Here is a 20122-nt window from a genome sequence, read left to right as displayed (position 1 = left end):
TGGCTCCTTCTCTACACTATCTTTGTAAATAACCTATTGTGTGTTATGTAGTACATCGGTATGAAAACAAAATATATATTATGAAACAAAACATATTTTGTGGTCCATGGTATTGTTTATGGATAGGTGAGATGTTTGATCACTAACCAGATCAGCGCACACCACACTCTTAATGGTGCCCGTGAATGTTGTGTGACAATGTCAGCAGTGTATGCATGTGAATGGTATGTGGTCTTTCTTGATCTCCTCTGACTAACCATGTGCTATCACCAGCATTTTCAGTGTGCTTCCACCAGTAGTGTTCTGTTAGTGCTCTGGGGCTGTGTACTCTGAACATCCCCCAGCAGTGGCATATCAAAAAGCACACTGTGATATGCCACCTTAGTGCTATAGGACACCTGCACTGTGGCTTTCTCCACCAATCGATTGTCAGTAACATAAGGCTCCAAAGTACATTTTGTTTTGATTGCACTGAAGGTACATGTTAATAACACGCACGGATTATTTGATTGTTGAATCCAACATTTTTTTGGATCAACGATAAGCTTCTCCCTCCTTTGCCCAATGTTACAGGTGTCCAGCCATGCAGAAACATATCTCTGAACTTTATTTCCTCATTTGGGGGACCTCATGCAAATATTGATTTTTATCTTTTTTTGCATAAAAGACAACCATATATTTCTGCCTCTATTAAACATGCTTCAAGACCAAAAAAATCAGTTGAACAAGTTGAGATCTTCAAAGAGATTAAGAGAACTTTGTATCCTTAAAATCCCTGTTGTAAGATGTCAAATGTTTGAAGGTTTGCTATAGCAGTGCACAAATACTTTATTTCTAACTGTTTTGATCAAAATATTTTTACAATCAGCTTTAAATATTGTGCCATAGAAGGGTAATCTACAACTTATTTGAAGCGTAACTGTGTTTTTAAAACTGCCATTATTTGGTATTTTTTCTTAAAATAAATCCAACAGCAAAAATGTTTATAGAGGTTTTAATGCTTCAGCCCTATGACGGATTAGATTGTGTTGTGTCAGTAGCAAAGTCCGCAAAGGGTCTCCTGCACCCCCTCCTCCCTCAGATTTTGTGTGTCTCCTATACCCCTGTAGGGAGGGGACTGGAAGTGGCACAGATAAAGATCAATGATTAATGTAAGGTTTTTCTGCAAAGGACGGAGACTATATTGTGTGAACAATATACAACTAAATAAATAATTCACAAAGATACAGTAGGTTACTCAGTATTAAACAGTTGTCAAGCACCGACGACAGTCCATCTCACAATGTAATCGATCGAGGCACAAAAACTCACACTCTGTTTCAGAGCATTGATTGATAGGTGGGAGAGTAAATGCAAAGTAACAGTTTGTAGATAGTGCTCTTGTAGAATGTACTGGAGGAAAACACAATCATATTTGAAGGCTGCATCTAATACTCTTCAAACTGTAACACTGACTACAAACTGAACCAAAAAAGCAATAGGGTCACTTTGCTCTCGTTTTCGCGGGCTCACTCACACCTCATTTTAGCATGTATACCTTAGGACTTCGCACTTCGTGGAAAACTAAATTATGTTGTTGTTCCCAATGTAGGAACTCTGGATTAACTTGAAGAAGGTGGTTTACTGAAATAGCTGGCATGTTCATTCTACATTTGCTCTTTCACTGTTAGGAAAGACTGTTGGTTCTGTTATCAATACACAATTCAATAGAGAGCCCTGAATAAACAATCAAAAGACATTTACCTTTGCTGGATTGCTCTGCATTTTTAGGTGCACTGGTACAAATGGGGATATTGGATGTGCTTGCCCAATTAGTTTAGTGTAGTCTGTATGTTTCATTCCTTTACCTGATAGATACAGTTAAAATGGTGGCAACATGAAAGAGAATATTGACCATATGCAAGAGTGATGTTGGTCACTGCAACTTCTAACTTTGGCACCAACCTAATCTTTACCATTTCTCTTCATCTTGTTAGGTATAACTGTTTGCTCCTTGTGGACTCTGTGGCCTCTTTGGGGGGGGTTCCGATATACATGGACCAGCAAGGTAAGATGTAAATGTCTCATCATCACTCATATTAATCGCTTGCTCAGGACTCACAATCTCCTTCCAGTATGTTATCAGTGGAATGCTGCCCCTGTAGTGATGTGTAACCCCTTTAAGAACAAACAGCTTAAAAAGCACTACTGGACATGAGAGAATCAGCGTTCCTGTTGGTAAAGTTCGTAAAAGTCTCCCCAACATCTCAGAACCAACGTACTTACATTTCAAAAGAAATGCCTCCATCTACACACATGGGAGGGCAGACCTTAATATAGTGACTCCAACAGGTCAACCACTCTGCCCTTATGAAAGTTTCACAACATTTTTAAACCTCAGTAATGAACAATACTTAGGATAATAACACAGAGGATGTCATTTTATAAGTGCCAGAGCGGTAAACTAAGACGTACAAACTAGGTGCAAAACGGTCATGCCTTGATTTACTGCTCCGTGACGTTTTTGTATTCAGATATTTTGTATTTGTTTTTCAAAATAAACAATCACATACAACCCTCATGTTAATGCTCAAGTGATAAAAGCCCTGCTTCAAGGATATCAACCAGAAACACGAGAAATGCAGCAAACTTTTGCCTTTTTTTGTGCGCTCCAGCATTCACTGCGACTTTGGGGGTGCACAAAATACTGACTCCCACTACAGCGCCCAAGCAGAGCAGAGGTTGCGGTGGTGTCCCCTGGTCTCCTTGAGTGCAGTAACTGGAGTCGGGAGTTGTAGAGGTGTCCCCCACTTACCACTGCGGTACGCAGGAGACAAGAAAGTGAAAAGAAAAAAGAAAAAAGAAAAGCACCCTGTAGCGTCAGCTCTGACCCACAATAGCGGGAGGAGCTGGCACCGCAGGGATAGAGGAGTGTAGGCGGCACACAGAAGTGTGCAGCCTTAAAGGTAAGTGGGGTGGTGGGGGGGTTGGGAAGGGGATTGCGCCTCGGGGATGCGGGTGAAATGGTCTATATGATTACTGTGCCACGCTGTAATTGGCGTCGACATTTTCATCGGCGCAGATACGGGCGACACAGTGATCACATAGATTCGAAACACAAGAACGAAAAGGGAAGCCCCCTTCCTGAAACCTGCCTCTAGCCAATCCTCAGGTGCCATTAAGTAATATCAAATAGGAAGAAAATGAATTATCACGCCATGTTCCAAATCATTGAGGACACACAACTAATTATTGCTTTGTTGCCTTGTACATCAGTTCCTACACAAATTAGTTCGAAAGTCCCTTAACAATAATCGATAGCTATGTACAATTCAGCAGAAATAACACCGTAAATGTAATCTAGATTGGAGCGCTTTACATCATTTATAAAGCATTCCCATCTTTCGAGAAATTAATTTACATCATCATATATGATATATCAGTAGAATTTGCAGTAGCACTTGCTTCTTGCAAATGTCCCCTATCCTCAATCAGTCTCAATAAACACATTTCTAACATACAGGGTAGGTCACAACCTGTCAGGATCTCAAAATTCCCATGACATTTGTCCAATATCTCTTGAGCTTGGGACAATGACACCACACTTGTAAATAAGACAAGTACCTTCACATCCTAGCCACCAGAGGCCAGTCTCCCCCAGGCCTCATTTGCTTTGTCATACCTGGTTTTAAGCACCTCCTGGATATAAATGTATAGCCTAGTTCTGCATATTGGGTACTGACAGAAGTGTCTTAGTTATTTTGCCAAACTTTCCCCACATTTTATGTGAGAGTGCATTTGCTAATTGTTTGTGCCAGGACCCTATGTATGAGGAAGGGGAAACCTTAAATAGCTACGTTTAAACACATATAAAGCTTAGAAACCAAACCTGTCAAATGTGTAGATTCTAAAAGTGCTTCAAAGACTGTGGACCTCATTACGACCCTGGCGGAAAGTGACTGACCGGACCGCCACAGCGTAAATAGCGTTTCCGCCATTGCACGAAGGAGCAAAGTGCGGCCCATTCCGACCCATCGGGCACGAGCACCACGGCATGGCGGAAGTGCAAAGTCCGCGATGGCGGAAATGACCCCAAAACGGCCCACACCGCCGCCGTACGGCGCCCTAGGTGCAATACCGCCACCCATCACAGCGGACACCGCAGTGTGCGCCTACCGGAAAGTACGGTGACCGGAAATATATGGAAACGGAAGTTAAAACATGGGCCCGGAACGGGAAACATCCCGCCGTACACCTATAAAACCACTAAAACCACACAACCACTAAAAACACTACCCTGAGACACACCCCAACCCGTCATCCATCCTAGCGAAACCAAGAAAAATGGGAAAAGTAGCGAAGAAAGCGAGCGACCGCAAGAGGCAGGTCCACTTCTCCCGTGAGGAACTCACCGTGCTAACAGAGACCCTCCAGGAGAATGCTGCCGTCGTCTTCTGCACACAAATGACCAGGACGGCACTTGCAAACAAGAAGGCCATATGGGCTCTGGTGGCACAGCGGGTAAGTGCGGTGGGGACCGCACCCCGCACCCCACAGCAATGCCGAAAGCGATGGGACGACCTGCGGATACGCGTCTGCAGCATACTCTCTGCCAACCGCAACATTGCCACAGCCACCGGGGGAGGTCCTGAATCACCCATCAAGTTGACCCCCTGGGAAGAAATCTGTGCCTCCACCATCGGAATGGAGAGCATAGAGGGAGTCGGAGGGATGGAGAAAGGAGTGCAGACATCCGAAGATTCAGGTAGGTGGGCCAGATAAAACAATGCCAAATCCACAAAGTCCAACCATGTGAAGTACCATGTGTCCACATAGTGCAACAGAAACACATGTCCAGGAGAACGTCCACACACATCGGCCTGATAGCGCACGTTAAAACCCACAATAAATACATAAATAATTAAAAACCCCTAAAACACGCACTACACGTGCAGCAGGCACACCCTAACTGCAGGCTGCCAAACAACTGCACCCTCACTCCACACACAAATGAAAGCACCTCCAAGGCCCCGACCCAAATCATCCTCAGGTACCACCCCAATGCATGTGATACAATGCCATTCCAATTCCCACAGACCCATCAATAACCCTCGCCCTCCTTTACTCCACCACAGGGTCCGATCCAAACGTCGAGCTTCAGGACACCCCTACCAGCACACCTGCAAAGAGGGCCAAGACCAACGGCCAAAGACCCTCCACCTCAGCTGCACGCATCAAGACACGGCAGCAGCACAAATCAGGTGGCAGCACAGAGGAGGGAACATCAACAGGCACCCCAGCAGCCAGCATGCCCACACCACCACCACCACAGGTCCCCCCAACGGATGCCACAGAAGGCACTGCCTCTGGTGGCAGCAGCACCATAGGTGACACCCCATTGATGGCAGCATGCTCCGACACAGAAGACGGGGATGTCGAAGACAGATCCATCCATGACCTGTCCCAATCCCCCTGTCTGTCCCATCCCATACAACATGAGGATACCACGCAGGGGCACCCACAAGACGACGACTGGCCATCCCCCACAAGCCCTGTGGCAAGGCAACATGAGGTCAACAGCCCCTCTGTGACACCCCCGCAAATGGCCATGGCCCAGCAGAGGCAACAGTCCCTCGACCAGTTAATCGTGCAACAGCAGCAACTGGCCACGCTCCTCAAGGACCATGCCGATGAATGTGGGGGCACTAAGGCAGACATAGAAACATCAACTGAGACACTTAGGGCAGAAATGGAGAGAGGTACAGAGACACTAAGGGCACAAATGGAGAGTAGCACCGAGAGCCTGGGAGTCCAAATGGAGAGAAGCACCGAGAGCCTGAGGGGGGAACTGCATGCGACGTCCAAGGACGTATGTGCCGAACTTGCCGCAGTGCGCCGTGTGCTCACTGAGCTCTCGCAAACCCTTAGGGACATGCATGGACGTGAGCAGGCAGAGACATCATCCGTTGCAAGTTCCGTCCAGGGCAGCCCCCAATGTAGATCTGGGAGGAACCTGCGCTCCACAGGCAGGGGTGCCCCTGATACCCGCAGAGGGGGCTTGCAATAGCGACTGCCCACTGACAACGAGCATCTGTGGACACTGGTGTTCGGGGGGGAGGTAGGAGAGTGGAGGGGGTGTGTTGGGCTCACTTGGGTGGCGGGTCGATAGGGTGTACAACATGATATCACATATGCCATAAACAGTGCACGATCAACCAATGAGATGTGTGGACATTGATCTTTGTGTACTAGGCCATCATAGGCGTACAGTCCATATTGTGCATGTCCCAGACACACACAGTGCCACGAGTCCCGTGTCCATGTATCAGCCACCAGGCGTGAGTGCTAGAAGCATACATCAATGAGATGCTGACGAATGTCACGGCCCTCCGGTGCCTCGCAGACTCCTTGAGGTGCTGCCACATCCCCGCCCTCATCATGACCATCATCAGGTGCTTGCAGTTCTGCGTCAGGGGGCATGGGCACATTTCTACGTACGCACATGTTGTGGAGCATGACACATGCCATCACCATCTTTGCAACCTTCTCATGGCGGTACAGGAGTGCCCCGCCAGACCTGCTGAGGCAGCGGAAACGACCCTTCAGTAGGCCGAATGCCTGTTCAATGACTACACGGGTACGTGAGTGGGCATGGTTGTAGTCCTCCTCATGCTGGTCCCGTGGGTTCCGGACTGGTGTGAGGAGCCATCTCTTCAGTGGATATCCAGCATCACCTGTATGTGGACGAGAAACGTATGATGTGGAATGCCATTGCTACGTACGCACACCCCCCCCCCCCTTCCTGCCAGGTCATTGCCGAATCACATACCCCACATTATCATGCATGTAATGAGACTCACCGAGTAGCCAGGATCTGTTCCCTGCGTGTCGCTCCATGTAGCGTGGTATTGTAGAGTTCCTCAAGACCATAGAATCATGGGTTGATCCAGGGAATCTGGCACAACAATGTGTAATGATCCTGTTGGAGTCACACACCATTTGTACATTCAGAGAATGAAATTGTTTTCGGTTGCGGTACTGGGCCTCCATGGCATGTGGGACGACCAATTCCACATGGGTGCAGTCGATGGCACCAATGCAACCCGGTATGCCGGCAAGTGCATGGAATCCCACTTTTGTGTTGGTAATTTCCTGCTCCGAGCGTGGTAGGGAGATGTAGTCGTCTGCGTGCTGCAGGAGGGCATCGAGCACTTGCAATAGTGTCCGTGAGAACAGTGGCTGAGAAATGCCATGCAACTGTCCGACTGTGTGCTGGTAGGTGCCTGTGGCCAGGAAGTGGAGTACAGACACCACCTTCAGTAGGGGTGGGATGGCGGTTGGGCTATCTATCATGCTGACAAGGTCAGCCTGTGTCATGTCCACAATGGCGGCTATAGTGTCCCGGTCCAGACGGTAGAGGGTGTGGATCTGCTCATCAGTGAGGTTGAACGGATGTGCTCGGAGGCGTGGGATTGCGGGCTGCCTGCGTGGTGGTAGTGGCTGTGCTGGCGGCCCTTGCTGGCCCTGCCTTGCCCTCCTCCTCCTCCTGCGTCTCCTCCGTGCGGCCGGTTGTAGTTGGTGTTCGTCTTCTTCCTGGAGTTGGAGTACTTGTAGTGCTATCAGGTCCCCCAGGGCCAACATCGCGAGTCCTGCCGGTAGCATTTCGGTGTGGTTGTGGGAGGAGACTGGCTGTGCAATTTATGTGTTTTCAGGCTGTATGGCCTCCACATGTGGTGATTCATTCCACCTGTGCAAACTGCTCTCCCCTTTGGCCGAGCACGTCCCGCACACAACGCTGCAATTCGGGGAATGGCATCTTGCTATTGCAATCATGTATTTGTACCCGATGGCCGTGTAACATTGGTTGATATGTTCATTCTGCTATGGTCCCATTGTTTCACATACTATCTGTGCAGTCGCGAACAGACTTGTGAAGGGTCAGTGGTACGTAGTACTCGAGTAACGGTGGGCCCTCATGCATCACTGTACCGAGTTGCAACGACGGGCGGGGCGTCCCATTTGTGGGTGAAGGCAGTTGCCATTTTCACACACAGCCGCACTAGATGGATTAATTAGTGATTTCAAACGGCCACAGATGCTTCTTCGACGTGATGTTGCAAATGAGGAATTCGAAGGGCGGCGCTTTCGGTTTTCAGCTAGCGGCGAGGAAATGCCCACAGGTCTGACTGCAAATATAACGTACTATTGTTCAATGTCCTTGGGACAGGGGCCATGGCGAGGATGCAATGATTGATATGAATGGTTTGGGATGCGCAATAGCGACGTGGGCGACGAGGCCGGACGTTCCCAAATACATGTTACTTCACAACACTGGCATTACGGGCTGGGGCACTGTGGATTTTGCAGGCTGCATAACGCACAGACTCAATGGATATTTCTAATGTTATGTGAGTAAATATTCTGGCGTTTTAATCCCGGGATGAGGGAATGATGAATGGATGCATGGGCAGGTGATTTGATACAGAGTTTGCCATGTACAGGGCTTCTTGGAATCTATACGCCTCCCCTACGCTATGTGATGCAGGGCTGCCATAGTGGGACCATCGTCTATCTGGCCTTGTTGAGCCCTCCCTGTCTCGACGCGCCCTCAGACACTTGTGTCCATGCACGTTACCAATCCCATCTGATGGATTCTGTTTTGACAGACGCATGCACAGGTACACTCGTTTGTGATGGTGTTTACACCTCGATATAGATAGTTATGAGTCGCAAGTGGTTTTTGGGTGGTGATGATCCTTTGGAGTGGGCTAGCATGCATATGGCTGTGGATTTAGTGTGATCATTGAAGTGAGTTGTTCGAATGTAGTTCTGATGGCCATTCTGTTCTTTTTCTTTTCTTTTGGTTGACAGGTATCTCCTCCCCTTTTGCCACTGCCATCTGTATGCCACTCCTGCAGATGGGTTTTACTCCCGACACCTGCTGCTTCGTGTTAATCAGTGGAGCAGCATTACGATCTTATGGGACGATCGCCAATGGGCCACATGCCCTTACGCAGTACTGGTGGCTCGGAGCAACATTTCGGCCTTTCAGCTGGACTAGTGCCTCCCCATTGGGACGGCCCTGCGGTTCTGTGCGCTTCCATGTTGCCTTTTCGTACGTGAATGTGGCTCTGTGTACCATGATGGAACAGGGCGTCACACAAGTAGTGGCTGGTCATTTCTTGCGGATGCAGCCCACAATGGTGAAATGTGTTTTGGAGTTCATGGCCTGATGGCTGTATGGGCTTGGTGATTTTGTTGTGCATTAAATTTCTATTCTGATTTGGCCCGTGTAGCGTTCTTCTTTGCAAGTGATGTGGCATATTCCTATTTGGGGAGCGATGTATTGTGAGGAGATCTGCATTGGGTTCCAGCTTCGGAGTTTAGTTGCGTGGTACTGTACTGGACGCGTTTGCCTACGAAGCCCGTGAGGTCAGGGATGGGGGCTGCCAATATGACTGTTTGAATGTTGTCATGCTCAGGGGCGGGGGATTGGGTTTTGTGTAACAGATGCCGGTCAGCCAGGTGGACTGGTGGAATGATGTGATTTTCGGAATATTGCTGGTCACAGGTGCCTGTGTTTGCGTGCGTTTCTTGGTGGGGGACTGTGGTCATGTCCATTGGGATGGCTTCTGTATTCGTGCCATCTGTGCCCTGCGGCTCCCATTGGCCCCTCTTGTGTTTCATTTGTTCGTTGGCATGCATGGGTGACTTGTACATTTCAATGGTTGCATTGTGACTTCATTGCACCTACGGGGAGTTGTACTTTGTGGGCAGGGAGCGGTGTACAGGCACTCAGTGGGGCCGTTTACGGTTGATTCGCGATGCCGTACTTCTCACCATGGCGGAATGGTTCATTCCACCATGCTTGATGGCGTTAGGTACATGTCCGCTAGGGTCGGAATTAGCGTACCCTTGCGCCATGGTGGTGTTTAAGGTTTGGCATGGCGCGCGCGCGCGTGCTTGGTGCAGTTAGCGTTGGCGTTCACTACGGTGTCGCTAATGGCTTCGTACTTTGCGGTGACGGGTCATAGTCGCACCGAGCGCTATTCGATGGCGGTATTGCATTTCCGCCATCGTTTTCCGAATTCCGCCAGGGTCGTAATGAGGGCCTGTGTGTCATATGGTTTCTGCTTTTTAATTCCTATGTAGGAAACAATGGGCTTCATTATGAGTTTTGTGGTGTGGCCAAAAACGATGGTAAAGCACTGGTAACGGAGTTAAGGAGGTAAGACAGAGGAAAAACCTCCATCAACATGTGGGAGGTAATTCCGCCACTTTACCACCAAAAATCAGCAATTTTGGTGGAATGACCACGAGTTTAATTACCACTGGTGGTAATTCTGTCAAAATCCCCATGGATTGATGGTATCTCAGCAGATATACTGCTGAGATACCACCAACCTTGTAATGTGGCCGACAGTCTTAATTGACAATATCAAAGGTGTTCTATTTGAGGAATCCCAAAGGTATCTTTACATGCATCAAAAGGCCTTTCATCAAATCAGTGGAAAAGGAATTCACAGCCACTCTCCTCACCCCCCCCCCCCCCCAGCCCCATGCCTTTCATATACTGGCATGAATTAAGGTTGAAATGAATAGGGGTGAGTGGGCCAAGGAATGCAGCTGATTTCACTCTGTTTGATATTCCATCCCCTGTCTGCATACATGTCCTAATGGAGAGTAGCTTAGGCACAGCCCTTGGCCTGTCTTTCCTCAGCAGTCAGAACATATATTTAAAAGGCCTCTCCACTGCTACTTCTTCCAATCCATTTCCTGCTCTTTAGAGAGCGAGTGTCAATCCAGTCCCTAAAGACTCTTAGCTAAGCAGCTGGGCAATACTTGAATTTGAGAGGCCAAACCCAGCCTTATTGCTAGAAATAAAAAGTATAGTAGCAGTGATTTTATGTAAAGGCTTTCCTAACAAAATCCAGACTAACTTGTTGGAATCTATTGAGAACTATTTTGGATATCAGGATGGGAAATGTTTGAAGGAAATATACAAGTCATTGCAATATATATTAATGTTTACAGAAAATATCCTACCAAACCATGATATGGCATAATTCCTTCATGTGTTAAGATCTTTTCTGATATCTTGCAATGATTTAGGGTATTTGGCTTGCTAAAGGGAACAGATGCTAGAGGTAAGGGTTTTCCCCAAATATGTTACCTTCCTCTCTGCCCAACAAAGGTGAGTAGTCTCAGATAGTAACTGTACATGTTTATTGTCTAAATTAAAATGTTATACCTCACTTTTATTCAGATTAACCTTGTCCCCTGAAGTACATCTTAAAGAAGCCAACAGTCTGAGTGAAGGAGGAAATTAAGCATACGGAGAGCTCAAAGGGAGTATAATATTGTCTGCAAACATAGTGATTTTTGTGGGAGGATTCTGCTTAGTTAATATCTTGTATTGTCTGCTCTAATCCTGATTTCATATGACGTTATTGCTAGAGCAAACAATAGAGGGGACAATGGGCACCTCCTACCTCGTTATGATATGATATGGCATTTATAACGTGCCTGTACACAAATGTTTCTAGGCGCAACAAGACAAGGAGGGGGAAACTGTTGTGACTTGAGTGTCGTGTAGGCAGAAGAGGCCTCCGTCCCCAAATGCCGCACAGAGAGAACTTAAAGCCACTCTCTGTGCAGCCGTTGAGGCCACAGGCGAAGATGTTCAAGTCCGGGACAGCGAACCTCTGGGACCCCACACTGCTGCAAGAAAATGCGGATTAAGTACCAAGCAAGAAACAGTAACCACAGTGTTTAAGAAAAACGGAAAGGTCTTACCAATCAGGGTCAAGGAAGAGGTAGTGAACCTAGTGGAGAGGTCCGGGACCCACGTGGACGGAGGTACCCCAAGAGGAGTAATTCTCAGTAGTTCACCTGTTAGCAGGAGCTGTGGAGCTGTGAGGCAAGAAGTCCAAAGAGCCAAGGTACAAGAGGGTGATCCAGGAGGCAGTCCAATAACAGTCCGTGGTCGAGAGCCGTGTATCACTGTGCAAACGAATCCAAAGGGGTAAATCCAAGAAGAGTCCAGTAAAGCAAGCCAGGTCGTTTCCGTGAGTGATCCAAAGGTGATTCAAGGTTCGTAACGCCAGACAGAATGCAGAGCACAGCTGTGAAGCAACGAGTACCCGGGTTTCCAAGTTTAAGTACTCGCACTTCTGGTCACGTGATGCGCGGCTGGGTCACGTGATCGGGCAAGAGCATCACGTGACCTTACAGTCCCGCGACGCGGAAGCTCAGGGCTAGCCCTTCGCGATCCTAGGCGCCAAGGCAATTGCCAATGTAGGAACGGCCGTAACTTAACAGCCGTCCTGTTACGGACCAGGCGCGGGTGCGCTCGCAAGACGTGCGAGAGTCCACGTGAGTCCCGGGGAAGGGGGGAAGAGAGGGAAGGGCGAGACGGGGGATGGGGGCGTGCCTTGGGGACCACATGATGAGGGATCGTGACAGAACCCTCCCCCAAGGGCCCACGACCCCGTGGGCAGGAAGGGTGATCCCGGTGGAAGCGAGCCACCAACCGGGGAGCGTGGACATCAATAGCAGGAACCCAAGAGCGCTCCTCCGGGCCATAACCGACCCAATCAACCAGGTATTGCAAGCGCCCCCTTCAGACCCGGGAGCCCAGGATGGAGGACACCTCATACATGTCTGGGGATGCCAAGGACACCGGGGCAGCAGAGGCGCGCAAGCGGGAAGGGGCCGGACATGGCTTGAGAAGGGAGACATGAAACACAGGGTGAACCCTCCAAGAACCCGGGAGAACCAGGCGGTACGTGACAGGATTGATAACCCGGGAGACCACATAGGGACCCACAAAACGGGGCAACAGTTTCCTGCAACCCACTAACCTCAAGTGACGGGTAGAAAGCCACACCCGGGAACCCACCGAGAAAGTCGGAGCCAACAGCCGCTTCTTATCAGCCTGGACCTTCATGGATGACTGGGCCTCACGGAGATGTAATGCTGTCTGGGCGTGGATAGAGGACAGATCCCTAAGACAGGCACTAGCGGCCGGATTAGTGGAGGCCGCAAGGTCTGGGACCGGTAGCGTGCGGGGATGTTGGCCATAGAGTACATAGAAGGGGGAGAACCCAGTGGATGCATGAACCGCATTGTTGTAAGCAAATTCAGCGTGTCGGAGAGCACGCAACCAAGAACACTGCTGTTGCAGGATCAAACAGCAGAGATATTGCTCCATCGTCTGATTCGTCCTTTCGGTCTGACCATCCGTCTCCGGGTGGTAGGCTGAAGAGAACCGGACATCAATACCCATCAATCTGGTCAGAGCGCGCCAGAAGCGAGAAGTGAATTGAGAACCCCGATCTGAAATAAGAACAGAGGGCAACCCAAAGAAACAAAAGACAGTATCAAAGAACAGGGTGGCCAGGACGGAAGCAGAGGGGATACCCTTACAGGGGATGAAGCGTGCCATTTTTGAGAAGGAATCTACCACCACCCAAATAGTGTCGTAACCCTGTACCCGAGGAAGTTCTGTAACAAAATCTATGGTTACTGTATGCCATGGTTTCGGGGGTACTGGTAAAGGGAGAAGCAGGCCTAATGGACGTCCCCTACGGGTTTTGCATTGTGTACATATGGTGCATGTATTGACGTAGCAATCCACATCCCTCTTCATGCCCGGCCACCAACACCAGCGCTTCAGGAGGGATAACGTACGGCGTTGGCCAGGATGACCATTCACAGGGGCATCGTGCGACCATTCCATGGCCATATTGCGTGTATAGGCAGTGGGCAAGAATAGGCGATTCAGTACAAACGGGAGACCATCCTGGAATACCGGATCCCACTCTGATAGCTGGTTGGGATGCAAGGACACCCACTTGCGTACCGCGTCCACTAAGGGCACTGAGGGGGTACATAGACAAATAACCTTAGTGTCGTCTAGCATTGTGTCAGGGAATACCGGCCCGGGAGAGCGGGACAACGCATCGGCTTTGCCGTGTGCGGAACCAGCCCGATGTCGGATTTGGAAGTCGAATGCTGCGAAGAAAAGGTGCCACCTCACCTGTCGGCTGTTAAGACATTTCAGGGACGCCAAATCCTGCAGATTTTGGTGATCAGTGAACACCGTGACTCGATGCTTGGCGCCCAAGAGGTGGTGTCGCCACACGCGGAATGCGTCCATAACCGCTAATAACTCCTTCTCGGTCACGGTGTAGTGTGACTCGGGGGTGGTAAATTTGCGGGAATGAAATGCAACCGGGTGCAGACGACCCGTGGCCTGACAAGCTTGAGACAAGACGGCACCAAGAGCGAAGGAGGAGGCGTCAGCTTCCACGATAAAAGGGAGTTCTGAGTCGGGATGCTGAAGGACAGGGGCTGTGGTGAAAGCAGTCTTCAGCGAATCAAAGGCCTTCTGTTGTGTATCAGACCAAAGAAAGGGAACTTTAGGACTGGTTAATGCGGTGAGGGGAGACACGATAGAAGAGAAACCAGAGATGAATCTCCTGTAGAAATTCGCAAAACCCAAAAAGGACTGAAGAGCTTTCAGGTTCGTAGGAATAGGCCAATCCAAAACCGCTTTAACTTTGGAGTGGTTCATGGACAACCCCCCGGGAGTGATACAGAACCCGAGGAAATCAACGTTATCAACATGGAACAGGCACTTTTCCGGTTTGGCATATAGCGAGTGTTTGTGTAAGCGTGATAATATCTCACGAACGTGTCGCACATGCTCTTCCAGAGACTGAGAAAAGATTAAGATGTCGTTGAGGTAAACCATGATGTAGACATCTAAGATATCACTCAGGATGTCATTCATAAACCTCTGGAAGGTCGCCGGGGCATTACACAACTCAAAAGGCATGACAGTATATTCATATAAGCCGTACCGGGTACAGAAAGCGGTTTTCCATTCGTCCCCGGAACGGACGCGGACCAGGTTGTAGGCTCCGCGGAGGTCCAGTTTGGTGAAAATGGTAGCGTGTGTGAGTCGGTCCAGCAAGGGCGTGATGAGGGGAATAGGGTACCGATCCTTCCTCGTGATGGCATTCAGGCGTCTATAATCAACACATGGGCGTAGATCGCCTTCCTTTTTCGGCACAAAAAAGATAGGGCTTGCTGCAGGCGAGGTGGATGGTCGTATGTGCCCTAGGCTCAAGGCCTTCCTAATGTACTCCTTGAGAGTCGTTTCCTCGGATGGTGAGAGGGAATAGATCCGCCCTGTGGGAATCACTGTGTCAGGGAGTAGATCGATGGGGCAATCGTACGGACGATGTGGAGGCAGTGTTTCAGAGGAACCACGATCAAACACAGTTGCAAAATCTTGGTATACCTGGGGAACATCTTGCACCACTAACCCAACTATGTGTTCTGATGGTATTTCTTGCGGGTCCTGCACTGTAAAACGAGCTATAGCCTGGGCAGGATTGTCGCTGGGTGCGTCTGTGGGAAGACAGAAATGTTGGCAGACGTCCGACTCAAAGTGAACCAAACCCGATTTCCAATCAATGAGGGGGTTATGTTCCTGAAGCCAAGGGATCCCCAGAATGAGCCCAAACTGTGGCATGGTGATAAGATCAAAACTTATGGTCTCCCTGTGTCTGGATTGTATGGTCAATAGCAAAGGGGCTGTTTGTTGTTTTACTGGGCCCGAAATCAAAGAAGAGCCATCTACAGCCTGTACCGGTTCAGGCCTGGTCTTGGTCAAGAGGGGCAGGTTTAACAAACGGGCCAAGGAAATGTCGATAAAGTTACCCGTTGCCCCTGAGTCGATTATCAGAGTAACAGGATGCGAAATGGACGCTGTGGGCTGTAGAGTGGCTTGTACATGAATGGGCCGGATACGCCCGAAAGAGGGTGTTGGGTTCGGGGTGTACGTGGTATAGCTCGATCCCGTCCCCGGTACTATGATCGAGCTATCTGAAAACCCTGTGGCTTGTGTTTTGAGGGCGTGGGCATTCCTTAACAAAGTGACCTAAGGTGCCACAGTAGTAGCAAGCGTTATCTACCCTCCTACGTTCCCTTTCTAGAGGAGATATCGGGCTCCTGACGCCCCCGATCTGCATGGGTTCTTGGGAGTAGTCAGAGGAAGGAACTGCCGTGTGAGATGTGGAGGACTGAGCGAAACCTGCTTCCGCTCTTCTTTCGGATCTACATGCGTCCACCTGGAGTGACAAGTCAACCAGATCCTGGAATGCAGTGGGTAATGAGGGTACTACTGATAAGGCGACCTTCATGGGATTACTGAGACCCCTATAGAAGACTACTGCTTTCTTGACCTCGGGCCAAGAAGTTTCAGCGGAGAGCTGGTTAAAACGGGTTATGTATTCAATGAGGGAACCCCTACCCTGGCACAAATCCAGAAGTTCCAGATCTCGAGACTGGACCTTATGTCTAGTATCAAAAACCCTGGACATCTCGGTGACGAGGAGATCGAAGTCATATAAGGCCGGGTTGTCCTTCTCCAACAAGGGGTTGGCCCATGCAGCGGCTATCCCAGCCAAATGAGAAAGGGTGAATGCTGCTTTCGTGGTGGAATCTGGGAAAGCCTGAGGTCGCCACAGGAAATGCAACTTGCATTGGTTTAGGAAGGTCCTGAATCTCTTGGGATCCCCATGGTATCTCTCAGGGGCCGCCAATGGGAAAGGAGTAGGTAGTACCACGGGAACGGGGTTCTGAGGTGGGAGAATCGGAGGTGGAGCGGGTTTGGAAACAGAGGGTGTGTCTCCGAATTCTGCATCTGGGGGTAAAGGGTGTCTGACACTTTGTATGTTGTCGAGACGTTGATGAATAGCCGTGTTGGCCGCTGCCATATCGGCTCGTAGCACTGTAATGGCTTGGACTATAGCAGTCATGGGGTCTTCAGCGTTCCCCTCCATTGCCTACACGACAATAGGCTTCACAGTCTGTTGTGACTTGAGTGTCGTATAGGCAGAAGAGGCCTCCGTCCCCAAATGCCGCACAGAGAGAACTTAAAGCCACTCTCTGTGCAGCCGTTGAGGCCACAGGCGAAGATGTTCAAGTCCGGGACCGCGAACCTCTGGGACCCCACACTGCTGCAAGAAAATGCGGATTAAGTACCAAGCAAGAAACAGTAACCACAGTGTTTAAGAAAAATGGAAAGGTCTTACCAATCAGGGTCAAGGAAGAGGTAGTGAACCTAGTGGAGAGGTCCGGGACCCACGTGGACGGAGGTACCCCAAGAGGAGTAATTCTCAGTAGTTCACCTGTTAGCAGGAGCTGTGGAGCTGTGAGGCAAGAAGTCCAAAGAGCCAAGGTACAAGAGGGTGATCCAGGAGGCAGTCCAATAACAGTCCGTGGTCGAGAGCCGTGTATCACTGTGCAAATGAATCCAAAGGGGCAAATCCAAGAAGAGTCCAGTAAAGCAAGCCAGGTCGTTTCTGTGAGTGATCCAAAGGTGATTCAAGGTTCGTAACGCCAGACAGAATGCAGAGCACAGCTGTGAAGCAACGAGTACCCGGGTTTCCAAGTTTAAGTACTCGCACTTCTGGTCACGTGATGCGCGGCTGGGTCACGTGATCGGGCAAGAGCATCACGTGACCTTACAGTCCCGCGACGCTGAAGCTCAGGGCTAGCCCTTCGCGATCCTAGGCACCAAGGCAATTGCCAATGTAGGAACGGCCGTAACTTGACAGCCGTCCTGTTACGGACCAGGCGCGGGTGCGCTCGCAAGACGTGCGAGAGTCCACGTGAGTCCCGGGGAAGGGGGGAAGAGAGGGAAGGGCGAGACGGGGGATGGGGGAGTGCCTTGGGGACCACATGATGAAGGATCGTGACAGAAACAAAGGGAGGACAAAATAACGCTCTTACTACGCCTTGTGTCATTCAGATTGCACAGGGAAGGGGGAGGGAAGAAGTGCAAAAGAGTGAGGGCGGGATGGAGAAGTGCAAAAGGGAGGGAAAGGGAGAAGTGCAGGTAACAGAGTGCAGCCAACAGGTGGCTAAGTGCCGTTAATCAGAGGTTGCAGCCAGCAGGTGGCTAATAAGTGCAGAGAGTGGGCAGATACAGACCACAAGTGCTAGGGGGCCAAGAGGCAGTGCAAGGTGCAACTGGACAGGCAGGGACCTGGTTCCAATTTCATAGGGTGGCCAGGTAACCAGGTGCGTGGAACAGACGGATCATTGTTAGGAAAGATTTCATAATTGTAGGTCATTTTCCTTCTATGTGGCAACCCCCAAACTTTTTGCTGTTGTTTCACACCCCGATCCAGACTTTGCCAGAGAAGCGCAGTCTTCCGCCGCACTCCTCTGTGCTTTCACTCCATTCTTATGGGGAAACTGACATGCCCTTAAGACAGTCAGTACCGGGAGACTCGTTTCCCTTAGTCCTTTCCTCATGTTGCAGCTTTTGAGCAACATGAAACAAGAGTGCACCGTAACTTACATTACCGCGCTCTTAGGTCTCTAGTCATTCCAATGGCCCTAGAAACTCTTGTTGGACTTATCATGAAATGTGCAAGTGTGTCACGGACGGGACTGGTGGCAGCTATCGTTTCTTTGTGTTTTTGAACCCCTTTTTGCCATGTTAACCGCACTTCCCGCGTTTGGTCCAAATGGGTGGCCTGGCCTCCAAAATGGCCATGCCACGAGGTCCTTTGTCCTGTCCGCTGACCTTCACCTTCCCCCAGGTCGAGCCGACCCGGGGCAGTCCTTATTTGGTTATGCACTTTCCCGCAAAACACAACGCTTTCCCGGGCTTCTGCATGCCTTGTGTGTGTATCCAGGATGTGGGCTGGGATGTCTGTTCCCAATACACATCCTGGGTGCCAGAGAGTCCAGAGTGTCTTGAATGCCTGGGACCACCGTGGTCCGTGATAGGTCCACGTATGATGTGAGTGTTTTGTGAGCAGATCTCCTATTGGGTCCTCTCCGTTTTGGCGCGAAGGGAACTCTGGATAAGAGGAGGCAGGAAACACCACTACTATGTCGATCTCCTGAGTTCTCACGAACAAAGGATAAGGAGCCAAGTATCCTGCAACTAAGAAGCTGAGTCGATGAATCCCCGGTGACCCACTGAAGGTTTGGCACACTGCACTGCTGTCGTCCTGTGAGACCCCTGTGCCTCTGATCGAACGAGAAGGCCTGTACTGGTGCTTCGACTGTTTAGAATAGTGGGAACAACTATTCTCGGCATCTTCACCAACTCCTGTACGTAAGCCTTCGGAAGCATCCCTGGGCAATCCAGTGGACTGACCAGCCTACACAGGAACCTTGCTCTATCACCGCCGTCTGGCTACTGCTAAATTCTGAGCCCTCGACACTCTCACACGATTCATACACTTGGCGTTCCCAGGTCTGAATTGAGACGTGTACATTGGCTCTGGACTACAAGCTGCTGCCGAGTTGCCCTGCTGAGGTAACCATCTGTGCATGTTCGCTGCATTTGGGACACCCTCGACCCTGACTTCTGCTGCCGCAGAATCTACACGGTGCCAAGACGTCCCTCTGATCGCATCTGAACCTTCCAGCGAAGAACATAACCCGGAGAAGCCTGGGTCTGCCTGCATCGGGGACCAGTGCGTAGTCAATACCCTGAACCGGTCTCCCTCCTGCAGGAGCCTGTGGCTTTCCCCCGCTTCTGGAACTGAAGATGGTTCTGCTCAAGCTTGAGAGAGGCAGGGAGGCAGTTTCAGAGGGAGTTCCCAGCCGAAGAAAGAGATCTTCCCCCAACTCTCTGCTTGGCAAAGCGACTGACCCTCAGAGAGTTGGAGGTGGATAAGGAAAGAGCTCGAGAAGGGAGATACTTAGGAAGAGAGAGTTGGAGGTAGTGCGGACCCATGCCCAGAAAGCCATGTGGACAATGGAGAGGGTCTTGAACTTGATGCTTGCTGCCACTGGGAGGCAGTAAAGGGATTTCAGAGCTGGAGAGATACGATCCCTGGGCTTGAGGTCAAGGACGAATTCCCCTAGTGGGTTAGCTCAAACATATCAGAAAGGGATCCATTTACAGACACTGCTCTGGAAGAGTTTATATGAGAATACTCCCTTATTAAAATGCTCACATGATCAAAAGTAGGCAATACTGCTCTTAATAATGGCTGCTTGATGCAGTCAAAATCTATTTCTTCGTCAAGGGTTACTATAACAGCTGGTATATTTTATTTCTATGGTCAATATTCATCAAGTTAACAATCTTTCTAACATT

The 20122-nt window shown here is 49.8% G+C and overlaps 1 protein-coding gene across 1 annotated transcript in view; it reads left to right on the top strand.

The window, feature by feature from the left end:
* The window catches only part of AGXT (alanine--glyoxylate aminotransferase), a 1153507-nt gene that overhangs the window by 633627 nt on the left and 499758 nt on the right, over positions 1 to 20122 (top strand). The window contains exon 5 of the mRNA XM_069618136.1: positions 1977 to 2047. Coding sequence (XP_069474237.1) covers positions 1977 to 2047 — 71 coding nt within the window. The remainder of the gene's footprint in view (positions 1 to 1976; positions 2048 to 20122) is intronic.

Source organism: Ambystoma mexicanum, chromosome 10 (genome assembly GCF_040938575.1).
Source record: "Ambystoma mexicanum isolate Mex_15411 chromosome 10, UKY_AmexF1_1, whole genome shotgun sequence".
Lineage (NCBI taxonomy): Eukaryota > Metazoa > Chordata > Amphibia > Caudata > Ambystomatidae > Ambystoma > Ambystoma mexicanum.
This window is presented reverse-complemented; position numbering and strand designations above follow the sequence as displayed.